The 16,602-nt window shown below is 39.0% G+C and overlaps 1 protein-coding gene across 1 annotated transcript in view; it reads left to right on the top strand.

Moving 5' to 3' along the window:
* The window catches only part of PLXNA2 (plexin A2), a 275,782-nt gene that overhangs the window by 150,770 nt on the left and 108,410 nt on the right, over nucleotides 1-16,602 (top strand). Inside the window, exons 6-8 of the mRNA XM_018561322.1 lie at nucleotides 1,274-1,427; nucleotides 3,712-3,808; nucleotides 13,554-13,668. Of these exons, the coding sequence (XP_018416824.1) occupies nucleotides 1,274-1,427; nucleotides 3,712-3,808; nucleotides 13,554-13,668 (366 nt within the window). The remainder of the gene's footprint in view (nucleotides 1-1,273; nucleotides 1,428-3,711; nucleotides 3,809-13,553; nucleotides 13,669-16,602) is intronic.

The following is a 16,602-nucleotide window of genomic DNA, read 5'->3' on the forward strand; positions in this document are numbered from 1 at the left end:
GAGAACTTGTAACATACTCCTGTAATGAACCTAGCAGCATGCACACCTATATATTTACACTCGTAATGCCTCAGCACCATAACACTCTCCATCGACAAGATCTCTCTAAAATGTAGAAAGCCAAGCAATATTAACAGCGCAATAGTGATGAATTAAACCAAGATTCTGCAATACTAATAAAATCATAGTGTTTTTCATGCACCAGCACTTCAAACTCTCCTATTTTCTTTCTATACTTCTAGTGTTTGTGGACAGACCTATTTAATTGTACCATTACATTTTGCATTCATATTATTAGCAACACAATTATAACTGCATTTTTCACTGTTTGCTTGTCACTTTAGGATCTTCTTGTCACCTTTTTCTAATCATCCACCTAGCATCTCCCATTTCACCATTAGTGACTGGTCACTGTCTGACTAGTATGCCACATTATTTTTCTCCAACTTTTACACAATTCTACACATTCTTGCACAACTCCTTCCATCCTAGTCTCAATACTCATTAAACTCATAAACCCATACTTAGAAACATCTTCCCATCACAGCAGACCCCCTTCTATTCAGGTAAAACATACCTGCCGCATAGATGTTGTACTCCAATGAATAGTCAACTAAATTATTTCTTCTTACAGCAAGATTTTAGCCATGCACTTAGCTCTGTAAGCTCCTGCTGTCTTTCCTTAACTGTGCATTGCACAGGCAATGTTTCCAAACATGTATCTTCTGTAAGCCTTCACTTCAGCTTACAGTCTATTGCTGTAAATTAGATTTTTAGGAATCTTCTACTGTCCATTTTTTTCACCATTGGTCCCAGCCCCTCCCAGTAAATTGACAATCTGGTCTACCACATGCCAAACCCTGGCACCAGGGAGAAAACAAATCATTTAGGTGAGCTGATCCTGGCAACAAATTATTCTAGCAACATTATTGCTAATAGAATACAATGTTACCACCACCTGTCAAGACCTTCTGCATGACACACCTCGCCCCTTTTAAATGGGCAACTCTCCAAACCATTGGGGGAATCGTAACATATAGAGCTTTCCATTTTTGGACTTGCCACACCCAAGTGTTCATCTTGTCAAATATGCTTGGGTGCTCAGACACAAGGTATCATTTTGTGAAACCCTCTATTACTCTCTGCAGCTACAGTTAGCCAGATGTCTACCTGAACATCCTGAGTAATCCCTCCCAACTTGAACCCTTCCTGTATATAGAAAAACGTTTTAATAGCAAAGGAAAAAAATGTGATCTCTTGTTCTTTTTCCTAGCTCACTCTGGAAGTTACTGATGTTCCAGATCTGTCTTTTGGTGTAACTTGCTCATTTGGCAACATTACTCAGGTCGAGGGGAAAGTGTCTGGCAATAAAATTGTCTGTATTTCACCCTCTTCAAAAGATGTACCCATCATTCCTGCAGATCAAGGTATGACCTTTTTCCTTCAATATTATTTAAAGAATGGTTCCTCTAGAGTCCTTATTACTATAAGCTTACACAGAGTCTGGGTGTGATCGTAAGACTGGGGCAAGGGCATAACACATTGAAGTAATTTGTCAGAATGGGAGTATGTGTGCTGCCATTGGTGATTTGCTTGACAACTTATACATACCATGAGTACATACTTTTTCCTGGTCCTTGACTAACCAAGTGGTAAAGAATAAAGATGGCAGCCCCAGTAAAGCTTGCAAAACAAGACACATCAGCAATGGCAGGCCACATTTCTATCCTCACAGTTTGTAATGCTCCCCTTATTGGACCAGCTAAAATGATGGAATCTCTGAATAACAAATGCTGTGTAAAGCTATAAAAGTCTATCAAGAAAGAAAACTATTAACTGGGAAATAATTGTTTAGGGCAAGTAGATATTGTGTGGTTCTAGACAAGAGCTAATGGGAAAACTATCAAATATTTTTTTTATAATCTGAACATTTAAAATCTTAACATTGATAAATTGTTGTCACATTTGCAGTTAACATTGCTGATTTCCCTTCTGCTTAAATTAAAGTATTACAGGATATAACTCTCTGTTTTTGGAAATTACCTGACTCGGCTCTGATTTGGGAAGCTTACCCATTAGGCTTTTCCATGATTTCCTACTGACTAATGATTTATCCTCATCTAATGCACATTCTAATGAAAGCTTTCATATACACCTATAGTAACCTCAGAGTTTAGTACTCACAAAGTTAGAACCTTAAAGCAGCTTACAGACGACAATGACATAAAGTTACAAACTAATCAACTAAATGTGCCAATAGCATGGCAAATGGCTTGTCATAACATCCCATGCTGTCTATCATAGAAAAATATATGTAGGGGTATTTATCATTAGACTCTTTATTCCAAGCACCAATATGTGGAAGCTCATATGATGGCTAGTGCCTGAAGCCCTGTGCATGCATAGTACAATACACCCCCATGTACATTTCACTCTTTTTTTTTTTAAATGTTTTTAACGCTCCTTAAAGTATAGTTGTGTGTATTTGCTATGATTTCATTTCTAAATGAAATGCTCATGGGTTAGCTAGCACATAATGACCACAAAAAAAAACGCACTATTTATTAGTCATTTATATAGCGTGATAATTTACACAGTACTTTACATACTGTACATTAACATCAATCCCTGCCTTCACGGAGCTTAAAATCCAAGGTACCTATCTGAGAAGCATACATACTGTACACATACTAGGGCCAATTTAGACAGGAGGCAATTCATCTAACAGTATGTCTTTGGGGTTTAGCAGAAAACTGGAGTACCCAGAGGAAATCCACAGAAGCACAGGGAGAACATCCAAATTCAATGCTGTATCAATGCAGTATCATGGCTGGGATTTTAAGTCAGAAGTGCTAATCACTAAAGCAATTTTGATGCCCAATTTTGATGTGTTTCCTCCAATTTAGAAGAGCTTACATTGTGACTTTTGGGAAAGAGGATGAAAATGTGTTAAAACATTTTTCATGCTAGTATGTATCGTATGAAAAATATATCTGTATGTGTGTGTTATTTTTTTTCCACATCTAAAGTATATTGAAAGTCAAATTTTTTTTTTCGTTTTGGATGGAGTGGGAAAGGTTTAGAACCACCCTTAGATTTTTATTGCTGTCTGTTTTGTCACTGGGGAGATTCACCCTCCATTTTCGTTCTAGTTACAATTGTCATCAATACAGAAATTATTGGGAAATTAAAAATGGTACAGTTGTAATCCGAACAGAAATAGAGGGGACATGCCCCAGTGGATTGGATATTGCCTCACTTTGGAGAAATTTCCTTTCACTCCCATTGGTCACTGAGAAACTATTAAAGAGAAATCTCCTTGATAGGGCACAGATAGCATAAAAAAAGAACCTAATGGGTTTTAACCTTTTCTACACAATCCAAAACTTAGATATACTTTTTTATACACTTCACAGTTTGCAATCTCAGAAACAGAACCCATTGTAGTCCTTTAGGGGACTACTTCTTCCTATACTCTTGCAGGTTGCTAAATGTGTTTGAGGTATGTGCCTCCATTGCTTTTTCCATACTGTGGGCCTTAACTAACTTAATAAGGTTTACATGAAGACCAGCAGATAGGGTAGATATGTATTCTGGTTGAAGATCCACACAGTATTACTGCATATTGAATTAATGTACACTTTTTATTTTTGCTGTCTTTTTTTATGACATCTGTGTCATTGTAATGATTGTAGTCAATTTGTCTTTTAGACTGGTATGGTGTGGAGCTTCAGCTGATCTCCAAAGAGACTGGAAAGATTTTTGTGAGCACGGACTTCAAATTCTACAACTGCAGTGGTCATCAACTGTAAGAAATTTCTGTTGTTCAAAACATTATTTACAGGTCAAGATGTATTCAGGCATCACTTTTAGCAGTGTCCTGCAAGTCTGCAGAGTGTACAAATGAAGTAAAATGTAGTCCACTGGTCAGCAGATTATTTGAATGTCACTATTTAATGCAATGCATCCTTTTGAAACATTTATTTTCAATTAATTGTTCCCAGAGTGACTGTGCCCTTCTAGCACCAGAGTGTGTTTAGCACACCTCAGGTGGACTGTACTAACACTTAAGAACCATTCAAACCTATGTGTGCATTATTATGCTATCTGCTTAGGCAGTCTTTTTACTTTGAATGGGCCCCAAAACAAATGTTGACCTCCGAAAAATATGCCTGGACTTCTTTGGACATAACAGCACACGAAAACACATTGTGTATTTGTGCATTGTGGTGCACTGAAGACCAGATGCAATTGTAAACACAGTATATGTGCATTGGGGTGACATGCTGAATGAATGCCAACACATTGTAAGTCATATTTAATACCACACGTGCATCATCATTGTGGTTTGCGCATCATAACACATCACGTAAAGTGGTAATGAACACATGAATAGGTTTGAAGGGAGCCCTTTACAGTTTAGGCAGCATGTTTGTGCTGTACACATTTGCTCCAGTTTTTCCAGTTTTCCAGTTTGTTATTGTTTGTGTATCTCCTTCATGGGTAAATTATTATTATTCCCACTATTGTATATAGCGGCAACAGCTTTAACCTCACTTTACAGACTGATTAACAGTATTGACAGATGTAAATATATAACATAGTTAACAGCAGCTGTGAAATATTAATAAGAATTCTGAAAAGAAAAATCATGATGTTGTGGTGTTCTGAAAATGTGGGAAATGGCTTTGACTGTGCTTTTCTTTCTTCAACAGTGGTTAATTCCATCTAGGAATAGATTTAAAATAAGTCTTGACTATACAGGGAAAAGCCAATTTTTCAGGTGCAGATAGCTTCATTAGTAAAACATATAGTACGTACACAAATATTGTGTATATAAAGTTAAATATATATACAATTAATTAATATATTTGATAAAGCATTGAAGCCACAAAATACAGCCTTAAAATAGTCTTTCTGATTTTTCTTTTTTTTTTACTTTAGGTTTTTATGAAAGTGTATGAAATATAAAACACATATAACACCATTAATATCCAACATGGGACAAAACATTTTTGAGCTCAGTGGGGCATAGATGCAACTTAGTAATGGCAATCAGGGCAAACCACAAACTATATATATATGCGTGTGTGTGTGTGTATATATATATTAGGGCTGCGGAAATTAAATTAATCCCTCGATTAATCATAAAATGTTTTGATCGATCAAAACATATTTTGATCGATCAAAGTTCTTTTGATCTGTACTCACCTCTCCGCCGGCTTCCGGGTCTTCCGTCGGAGATCCGGTGACATCACGGACATCGACGTCACCGGACTCCTCCCCCCTTCCACAAGTGGCTCTGTCGGCTAACGAAGGGAAGGGGGGAGGAGTCCAGGGACTTGTAGTCCTGCATAGTTGGAGCTATTTTGCATTACTGTATAATCATCATACAGCAATGCAGAATAACACCAGCTGTGCAGGACTACAAGTCCCAGCAATACATTATATTATTAAGTAGAGATGCACCTGTGTGTGTGTGGGGGGCGGGGGGTTAAAAGCTGTTATTATCATTTACATTATAATCTATTGCTGGGACTTTTAGTCCTGCATAGTTGGAGCTATTCTGCATTACTGTATGATGATTATACAGCAATACAGAATAGCACCAACTATGCAGGACCACAAGTCCCAGCAATGCATTATATTATTAAATAGGGATACACAAATGTGTGTGTTTTGTGGGGGGGGTTAAAGAGCTGTTATTATTTACATTATAATGCATTGCTGGAACACCCCAGAACGCAGTGAGCTGGACGGGTTGCAAAAAATTGCCTGAATTTTTCTATCAGGTCCTCTTCTGGTGATTGAAAGCAGCAGGGGGCGGGTGCAATAGCTAGTTTGCTATAGGCTATTGCAAAGTGAAATAGCCAATAGGAATCTAGCTATGCATTCTTATGCCTTTTTTTTTTTTATTCTGACAACTGCAAAAAAAAAAAAAAAGTCTGCAGATAGCAAAGAAGCTATTGCTTCCTGTGCTATCTGCCATCATTTCAGGGGGGTGCTCTCTCCCAGCCCCCCCTAACCCCCCCCTCCGCGGATGGGGGGGGGAGGGCACCTCCCTGAAATGAGAGGGACACCTCCCTGAAATTGCTTATTTCAGGTTGGGATCCCTGGCATTGGCCTATACACATACAGCACAGCAATGAAGTAATACAATGAACTAGGATCACACTAATCCAGCACATACCAAAAATGTTTTTTATTTTATTTTTTGTAAACTTTTTAAATTTTTTTATATTCATTTTTATTCATTTTTTATTAAATATTTTTATTTTTTACTTTACTTTTAGGGGCTTCTGGGAAATAGTAGGGGTCTAAACAGACCCCTGATATTTCCCTTTTAAAATAGAAAAAGAGATTGAAAACACAAAGTCCTCACTCTCTTTTTCTCTGTCCCCTGTTATCAATGAACAGGAATCCTCTGAGTGTTCCTGTTCATTGATAACATGAGAACATTGTTTGTTTACTATAACTACAATTATGAATGAATGGGGGTGATGTAGATCACTCCCATTCATTCATAATTGAGGATATAGTTAACATAACATGTCCTCAATTATGTACACACACTCAGCGATCACTGATCACTAAGTGTGTGTACCTTGCTTTTCTCTCTGACACACACTGACTCCGCCCCCACACCGATCTGCCGGACTGTGATAGGCGGTTGAGCAGTGTGGGAGGAGAGACGCCGGCCGCTCACTGTGCCTCGTCCTGCAGCGCTCGGCCGGCTGTTGCTTTCTTTTCTCCACGCTGGAACAGCGCTCAGCGGGGAGAAAAGAAACCAGGGATGCGCCGATGTGTCGGCCGAAACATGGCTCTTTCGGCATTATGCCAAAAGTGCAATTTTCGGCCGATATGTTTCGGCGGCCGATATATCGGTGCATCCCTAATATATGTATATATATGTATATAAAAATAATGGAATGGAATGTATCAAAACTGGAGCAGATGAAATCTGGAGCAGCTGTGCATGGCAACCAATCAGCTTCTCTCTTTAATTTTCAAATCTTAACGGAACAAACTAAAGAGAGAAGCTGATTGGTTGCCATGCACAGCTGCTCCAGTTTTTCTCTGCTCCAGTTTTGATAAACTCCCCCTCGTGAGTTTAACCTATATGCAATAAGTAATTCTTAGTGACAATTAGAGGATACTTTATGTAGAATTTCTGAAATGGATGGAATATTGTAAGTGTGCCAATTGCGTGCTGTAAGAATTCTAGCTAAGAATAAGATATGCATGATGACGGATCTATGTTGAAGAGGATAGCTATCAACAGAAATGCTTAAGAGCGCCATTTCAGGTGATGGAATGTTGATACTTGAGAATTTAGCTAGAAGCTTAGACATTGCCAAAAGCCTTTTAAACTTTTGCAAAAGCAGAAAACATGAGGTAAGTTACCCACTTGGCCACAGTTTTGCCAGCAAAGAGGTAAAGATGTCGGCTGTATTTTTGATAATCTATATGGGGTGAGGTACCATCCGATAAGGATTTTTTGTGCATTGTCCCAAAGGTCGATGCACCAGGAGTGAGATGTATTGGCCCTCAGTGCCACTTCCCATTGTTGATTTGAAACATTCAACTTCAGATCAGATTCCCATTTAAGCATTTGGGATGTTTTACTAAAACTCATATTGTCTTGAATTAATGCATAGAATCTGGAGGTACCCCATTATGATATCTATCAGATTGGAATATATCCCAGGCCGTTGAGTGAATGCTCAAGGAGTTAAAAGTATTAGACCTCCTATAATGAGAGATTTGTGAAAAACTATAGTAATCCAAAGGGGTAGAAAGGGCATTAATAAAAGGTGTGTCTTTTTTTCCAAGAAGAAAGATTAAGATGTGGAAAAAGGAGTTCATAAGAGACTATTGGGATGGGTCTATCAAATATAAGGGCATTAGGAATTTTATTATATATTAAATGCAGCCATGCCTTCAAAGAGGATAATAAGGAAAGGTATTCAAGAGGATGGCGTTTCCCATTTACACAATGGGCTATCAACCAGAGATCTCCCTGATGAACAAATTGCTGTTCCATGGTTGACCAAAGTTTATGTTGTAATGGGTGAAAGCAGACATACAGTTGGTCCAGTGGGGATGCATAGTAGTGAGATTAAGGAGACTCATTCCTCCTTTGTGTTTACAAAGTTGTGCGTTTCACTCTGGTTTTTTCCCCTGCCAAATTTAATTATCAATAGTACAGTGCAGTGTTGAAAAAAGTAAGAGGGGAGTAATATAGATATTCAAAAATAATATAGAATCTTGGGAAGTACGACCATTTTGAAGGATGAGATTCGCCTATCCAGGACATTTCAAATTTAGCAATATGGTATAAATCAGATTTAACTAATTCTAGAAGTGGTAGGAAATGTATATCTACACATATAGGTAGACGGGGATGTTAGATGTATGCCAAGATACGGAACCTTAGATGTAACCCAAGTAATACTATATATTTACCGCAGGATAAGTTGTTCAGCTTTCTTTAAATGTATCGGTAAAACCAGAGATTTCCCCGTATTGATGTTATAATAAGACAAAAAAAAGGAATAGTCTTGTTCCGACTGATGTAGACATCTCCAAATATCGTAAATGTCTTCTTTGAAGAGCAATTTGGATAAGGATGGTCTACGGGAAGATGTAGGGTTCGAAATGTCAACTGAGGCATCTGGAATTGCTTGAAGTCACCACATAGAAGGAAATGACCCTGGCGTACTTGATGGATTTTTGGATATAGGGGTCAATTCACAAAGCTTATTTTCTTCATTTCGGCCGTTATTTCATTGATATCGCTTGTTATATAGTATTTAAGAATGGGAATTTATTTTTCGTTCGAAGCCTACTCATGAACGATAGTAGTGGAATTAATATCGCAGACTAGGATGATAAAACGACCATTCGGGTCAGACTCCACAGAGTGTAGAGTAAAGGAGACATCATTTTTAATAGCTATTAATACTCCCTTGTTCTTCTGAGCAATTCAGAGAAATATATGAGGAAAATTCTTATGTTTGGAAAATAGGAGGATTCCGTGTATTGAAATGCGTTTCTTGGATGCAGAGTATGTCAGTAGAGTGGCGATGAGAATCCTCCCAGAGTAACTTTCTTTTGAAGTAGCTATTCATACATTTGGCATTAAGTGAGAGAATCCTGAGAGCCATTGACTTTTATGGAAAGCGACAGAATAGCATAACATAGAACTTCAGAATAGACAAGGGTGCCGCTGACAGTAAAAATTGGTTGGTATAGTCGGTTGATAAAAATCAGTGCTAGACATGCCATAATATATAGATCGTAATATCGGAAGCCACAGCTCCAGAGCAAAGAAAATAGAAAAAAAGAAAATAAGAACTGCAAAAAAAAATAAAAAACATTCAGAGACCCTAAACTGGATCCCCCGAGGTAGTGAGGATATAATATCCAGCACTTATAAGGGACGGAGAGGAGCTCCAAGGATAGTAATCCAGACATGGCTGTTCAAACTTGAAGATAACCAACACATCTTGTAGACACAAGAGGATACTAAAGGTCATGGAGCAGGTCCAGAGCAGGTAAAATAGAGCCTGCTGCAGTTTTTTACCTGCTTTGGACCTGCTCTGGAACAGAAGGCTGCGATGTGAACTGGAGCTAAAAATACCATTGGAATACATTGGACGCAGTTTTGCTCCGATCTGTAACTGCTCTGCTCCTGGAACGCGCTTGGTGTGAACAAGGCCTCAGGTGTGGACATCCTCTCATGCCATGTCGCTAAGCCCTGAAATGGAGTCAGGTCCGGAGCACTTCTCCTATGTGACCATCTTTTGCCAGGCTTGGCCACGCCCCCCTGCAATTAAAAGTGTAGTAAAATCAACACAAACATTCATTCATTCATGTGCATTTTTTTTTTTTAAATGTTTCTCTAGTGTTCAATTGGATTTTTTAAGTGAACTAAGTTTATTTACTGCTCCTAACTAATTTCACAGTTTAGTACATCAGGCTTACTCTTTCAGCAACAATCAGGATCCACTACGTCATATCCGTTTTACATTTTTCATAGAGCCACAACATTAAAGCACTGTATGCTGCGGATAAATGTGCTTGTGGAATAGCTTAACCCTAACCCCCCCAACCACTACACGTATGCCCTTGTACTTACCTCATATCAGCAGACAACTGGATCCAGAAGCAATGACCTATGCTGACTGTGTTCTTTTCCTGTTCTGAACTGGTAGGTCTGTAAGGTACTTCACATATGTGGCTTTTCTCAATCGGCCTTAATAGAATATCCTTGCAAGCTTGCAGGGTGATGGTTTTTTAATCACGGCCCATAGAGATTAAAGTGCCCATGTGTACTATATGTGGCATAAGTGTCTCAAAAGAGAACTGGATCAGTTCCCCCAATTATTTAAGTACAAGGGCTATAGGTAGTATGGGAAAAGGAATGGGGAGGCCGATTGACTTGGGTTGTTTAAAAGCATAGTTATCCTTTTATAGCTAAATAGATTACAAAATGTAGCAACTGTGTGGTTATTGTGTGTTGTTTCTTTATTGTAGTGTATTTTATGTTCTAGCCCATTCACTGAACACAGTGCACAGTGGTGTAGTAGTTGGCGCTTCTGCCTTGTAGCACTGGGGGGTCCCTAGTTTGAATCCCGGGCAGGTAATTATCTACAAGGAGATTGCGTGTTCTCCCTGTGCTTGCATGGGTTTCCTCCAGGTTCTTCGGTTTCCTCCCACAATCCAAAGACTTGCTGGTAGGTTAATTGTCTCCTTTCTAAATTAGCCCTTGTATGTATGCATGCGAGATAGGGGCTTTACATTGTAAGCTCCTCGAGGGCAAGGACTGATGAGAATGTGCAGTAAAGCTCTGCGTAAATTGTCGGCGCTATATAAATACTAATAATAAATACATTTAAAAACAGGATGAAATTGTGGATCCTAAAAAAAATCCTAGCAGTAGGCATACACAGAGTACAGGCTTGAAAATGTAATTATAGCACACCATATAGAGAGCAGCATGCAGGGGGCATATTGATTGCACAGTGCATAGATTACATCAATCCACAGAATGCAATTAATAGCACTTCATACAAAATGCAATGGTTCAGACTATATAATGTAAAGCAAAACATACAGAACACAATTGTCTTCTTTATGTAATGTACAAAAGACATTGTGCTGTGCAATGCAGCATATAATGTGTGGCACAATCTACAGAATGCAATGCACAGTGCATTGTGTGAGTGCAGTGGTACGGAGTATGGAACAATACAGCACAACATACAGATTGAATTGGTCCAGAGTAAGTCCTGTGCAGAACAGATGACAAATTGCTGTGATCCAGAGTATGTTATGTGCATCATGTATTCCAGAATGCAGTTGAGATCATTGGTGTCAATTATCACTTACCGGAAAGACAAGAGGAGACTCTATCCTGGTCCTATAGCACTGGTTCTGCTGAGTGATGAGCACGCTGGAACTATGCAGGCGTCAGTCCATCTGCATGCTTGGTGTCTGTGATTGAGGGCACAAAGCTAACCTGGATTGAGTAACATCCACGTTAGCCGTATAGTGTGGACGTGTGCAGTTAATTATGGTTTTTCATGAAGACTCAACTCCACTGCCACAGAAAATCTATCCTTGGCAACATTGCTAAGTTACTTTAAGGTCCATAACTGCAGAAAACTTTGAGTAATTTAATGATTGCAGGTTGGAGGCCTGAGCAGAAAGCGATCTGATGGATGCAAGTCAGGTATTTTGATACACTTTGGTATAAATTTTGAGGTTGTATTGATGGATGGCATTGCTACAAGTGTGTAATGTGATATGTTTAAAGCAAATATCTGTATGCTTATTGTCTGTCAGTGTGATGCAGTGTTTATGCTGCTGGAGCCCTTCTTGGTTACAGGAAACCTGTACTGTTTAGGCTTGGCCATGTTCAGTGTATATGCAGAGGAAGTCACTGTTTATACTAGTTGGCTGGTGCTAGAGATACTCTCGGCTTTTCTACTACAAACGTTTATGCCTTGTATGAAGTGCTAAATGTAGATGGTTTAGCAAAAAAAATTTACGGTGCAAGGACGAGTCCAGACTTTGTCTCAGGCCATAAATTGGTTTATTTAGCATTTGCTGCTACATGTTTTGATTGACTTGTCATAGGAATCTAAACAGGTTGCTCTGTCCATCTAGTCATGGGTGGCCTCTTTTTATACTAAATCATCTGCCTTTCAGTGTATGTATCTGTCACTTAAGCCACTCAAAACAAAGCTACTTTATTTTGCACTGTATTTTGTTACGGACTCTTTAATGTGTATAAATATGAATGCAATACAGTGTGAATGTTCAGCTGTAAAAGGTTAAAAGAAAAGCATAACGTATGTTAGGGTGAACATATTTTGCGTTATTGGTTACCTAATGTAACTTTTTTTTTTTTTATTCTTATATCTGCATGTGTGCTGTTCCATATTTTTATCTTTGTATTATATGTAAAGAATGTTGTATTAAAGTGACACTGATCGCTCTGTAGTTGATTCTTAAAAATTAGGGATGCACCGATACTTTTCGAGTACCAATGCCGATACTTGGCATTTTCAACTACCAGGATTGCAGCGGTTGCAGCTGGGACCTTGCTCTGGTACGCCACCACTGTCCTGAAATCATTAGTCGATATTGTTTTAGAAAAACTGTCACATGACGATAAACAAAAATGTATCAGTACTTGTAAGTAATTGGGCAAGTATCAGTACTCGCAAAACTGGTATCTGTGCATCCCTTCTTTCATATTTATAAAACAAAATCATACATTAAAACAGAGATGTACAAATCCCAGGAGCTCCGTTTGTTCCTTACAAATGACAGCTGCCTCCTAATTTTTGAATTTTTCTCTAGTCTAGTCTTGGAGCCCAAAGTATCGGTACTTGTACTTGTACCGAGTATGGTACTTGGTATTGGTGCATGCCTATTAAAAATACATTCAAGTACCTTAACTATTACCAATACTGTACATTATTATGGTATCACTCAGCTGTAGCTCATCAAATCATCTCTGAATTCATGTTGACACTGTCCTTCCTTCTGGAGGGTGGCTACTTTTGTTCCCCATGGTCCCTGTGTGTGTTGTAAAGTAACCACCTCTCTGAGGTCACTCCTGTGATGGACTACAATCTCAATACAAATTCGTAAATTAAACATGAGATTGTAGTCCATCATGGAAGTGAGCTTGGAGTGGTGGCTACTTTACAACACACACAGGGACCATGGAGGACACAAGTAGCCACCCTCCAGAAGGAAGAACAGTGTCGGCACCAATTCAGAGATGATTTGAGGATCTACAGCTAGGTGATACACAAACAAGATACATCTTTGCCAATAGTTAAGGTACTTGAATACATTTTTAAGACTAAACTCCTGAGTTCAAGGTCTCTTTAAATGTAGATTTAACAGTAGCAGTAGGGTAGATTAACCACCACAATGACTGCTTAACTGCTACAAATGCTTAGATAAGATATTAGCAATGCATTGTCAGATCTTTTTAAACACTGAGAGTTGTTTTCTCTGTTTTCTACAAGGTGCTTGTCCTGTGTGAATAGTGCATTTCGCTGCCACTGGTGCAAATACCGCAATCTCTGCACTCATGATCCAACCACATGCTCCTTTCAGGAAGGCCGGGTCAACGTCTCTGAGGTATTATACTGGTACAACTTATTTTTACCTAGGAAGATCTGTTGGCTTGTATCCACAAATATTGGACTGCATAAGGAAACTCTGCCAATGTTTTTCTCTGTGCAGTAATAGAAAATGTTCCCTGTTTCATTTATAAGCAACAATAGCACAACGGACTGGTTTGTTGTGTGTCCATCTCAAGAGCTCCATTTATGTGCTTGCCTTTCTGTTATGCATTCTATTCCAGATAGAGATACCAAGTGGCCACGGCTCTTTACCATTACAATGCATGACTGGTATTATGGCCACAGTTAGGGACCCTTGGCCTACACTATAGCTTTCAGACTGTCATTACCATACGGGTATTTGACAGTGCTGCAGACTGATCCACTGTGTAAATGTTTTTCTTTACAAATTTTGGCATGGTACCATCAGAGTCAAATGTATGTTTACATCATCTTCAAAGACATAAGTTGTCTATGTGTATTAGGAACCAGCTGCCCTTGTCTACATGTCAAGCAGCCAGTCAGATACTTTATCTGCTTATTTAGTGCCTGAACTTACACATTCCACAGGGAAAACAGGAACATGCACACACTAGCTTTACAAATTGTCAGATGTGTCACAATACAATTTTATCTACGATTTCTATGTTGCATTCTGGTTGTAATGGGACATCCCTTAGGATAAGCAGACAGGGATATTTTATGTAGTAGCCAGATGCATATCAAAAGATGTAAAGCTGCATTTTGTTTGTGCTCTATAATGTGTTAATATCCTGTTTAAATATGTTTATATTGCTTCATCCAGTGTAATTTTTGTATGCATTTGATAGACTTCCTCAAGGCAAAAGCACAAGAAAAACTCATATAAAACATACTGCAGACGTAAAAAATGAAAGTACAACAAAAGGCTCCTGAATGACAGTCTAAACTAGTACCAAATCCTGTTACTCTGTGATGCTCAAGCTTCATAAAGTAAACAAAAAACTTCCTTTACTTTCTCTGACTGAGCCAAATCTTCCTTTATTTGTGCTTCCATCCTCCCCCTTCCAGACGCTGCAGCTTCAACACCAGAGGCAGTGCTGTCAATCCAGAACACAGTGGGCAGAACTAAGTTGGCCAGGGGCTGAATGACAAGCTGATAGTCACTCCCCCTGCAACATTTTTTCATACCGCTCCAGTGCTGTGCAGTCTACATGAGAGTGGCAAATCTGCTCTGAATTTAGGAGCAGTGCAGCATCGTTGTCACACCATTACAGGAACCTGAATTAGGTGAACATCATTGGCAGTCTAAACGGGTATTTGTGGGACAGGTATATGTGCACCAACAGCTATGTTGAAGATGATTTGTGACGTGCACCAAAACCTGGAAAATTGAAAATTGCGATTTGTCACAGTTTCTGCACCGTATAAAGTAATATCTTAGCTATAACACTGGTATTAGCAGCGGATCTGCGCCTGGTCTGAGCCGGTGGAGATCTGCTTATGGAGTTGACTGACTTTCTCTGATAAATGTCTATACAGATGCTTAACTTTTTCGAAATTGGGCCAGGAAAACTGACTCATCTTCCCCTTTTCCGTCTGCCTAGCTGAGCAGATGGGAGGAAGAAGGAGGCAGCCAATAAGGTTCCCTGTGTTGAGTGTCCAGACATACACTCATCACAAACAGCGGGAAATGTTGTGCTGCTTTGCTGCCTATCTTCCCTGGCAAACACTTCCTGATCACATGTGAGACAGGAGAAGAAGTGATACAGTGAGCTTCTATATGTACAACCAGGTGTGCACTGTCACTGTGCAATATGCACCTAATTAACAGAGGGACCTTTATTTAATAAGGGCGCTGTGCACACACAACCTGTCCTTCTGACAATGCTAGTTATATATGTAATTCTCCTACTGTTGTCTCCTGTCAGTTGCAGGGTAGGTGGACCTGATGGGAAACTAGTCTTTTAGAATCCCTATCTGGTTCCACTGACGCAACAGCACAGCATCTTTCCTGCTTCGCCTGCCTGGGTGGCAAGTACAGTGGCCGGGCCGGAAGCTCTATAACACTGAGCCTGTAGTTTTATCAGGCTCATTGCTACTGAGCTGAACTGAACTGCAGTATGTCCAGTATGAACACTCTGGCCTTGTTGCTAGCCTACATGAGACAAATTCATTTACCTGTTCCTAACAGGTACATAAATCTGTTGCAAGCACTGATATTTTTCATGCAGAGGCACAACAGAGTTCTAAAGAGTGCCCACGATACCCTTTATGAATTCATAATATATGTGAATGTGCTTGTGACATTTAATTGCATTAGTGAGTAAGGGTATTTTTATTTTTGTATTTATTTTTATCTTTCTGTTTATGTACAGACACCTGTGTTTGTAGAATATGTTTCAACTAACCTTTGCTGCTTTATTAGTGAGGTGGGCAGGACATGCCTTAAGAGAAGGGTGACCATGATATGAATTTCTTCCTGTCTTTTAGGCTATAGTAGTGGAGAACAGTAGTGAGAATAATTTATATCCTAGACACAATAGGATATGGGCTCCCCATATAATAATTTATGAAAATATACACACAAGTTATTTAATTCTAAAAACTATTACTAAAAGTATTTGCATTCTATGGCAGCACTGAGCTGCAAATGGATTTGATGAAAAGGAAGCCAACACCGTTAAAAATAAATAGATAAAAACCAGATTGTATGTGTTTGTTATCCTAGGGTGTTATTTAACTTACTAGAAGTTAGTGGCAAAAGCTATGATGGATTGGTCCAGTTCCCTGGGGTTGCTCTGCATATGAATAGCACTCTAGTAGAATAAGTAATGAAATTTGTTTAAACACGCGGTGTATGTATCCGCAACTCTCTGTGGGAGCAAAGACCTTTAGAATGTCAGTTATCAGTACTGCTGTGGAATAGAAACAGGGATAATGCATGCCTTGTAGAGCTAGAAACACACAA

The sequence above is a fragment of the Nanorana parkeri genome, unplaced genomic scaffold (genome assembly GCF_000935625.1).
Source record: "Nanorana parkeri isolate BGI_ZX_2015 unplaced genomic scaffold, ASM93562v1 scaffold516, whole genome shotgun sequence".
NCBI lineage: Eukaryota > Metazoa > Chordata > Amphibia > Anura > Dicroglossidae > Nanorana > Nanorana parkeri.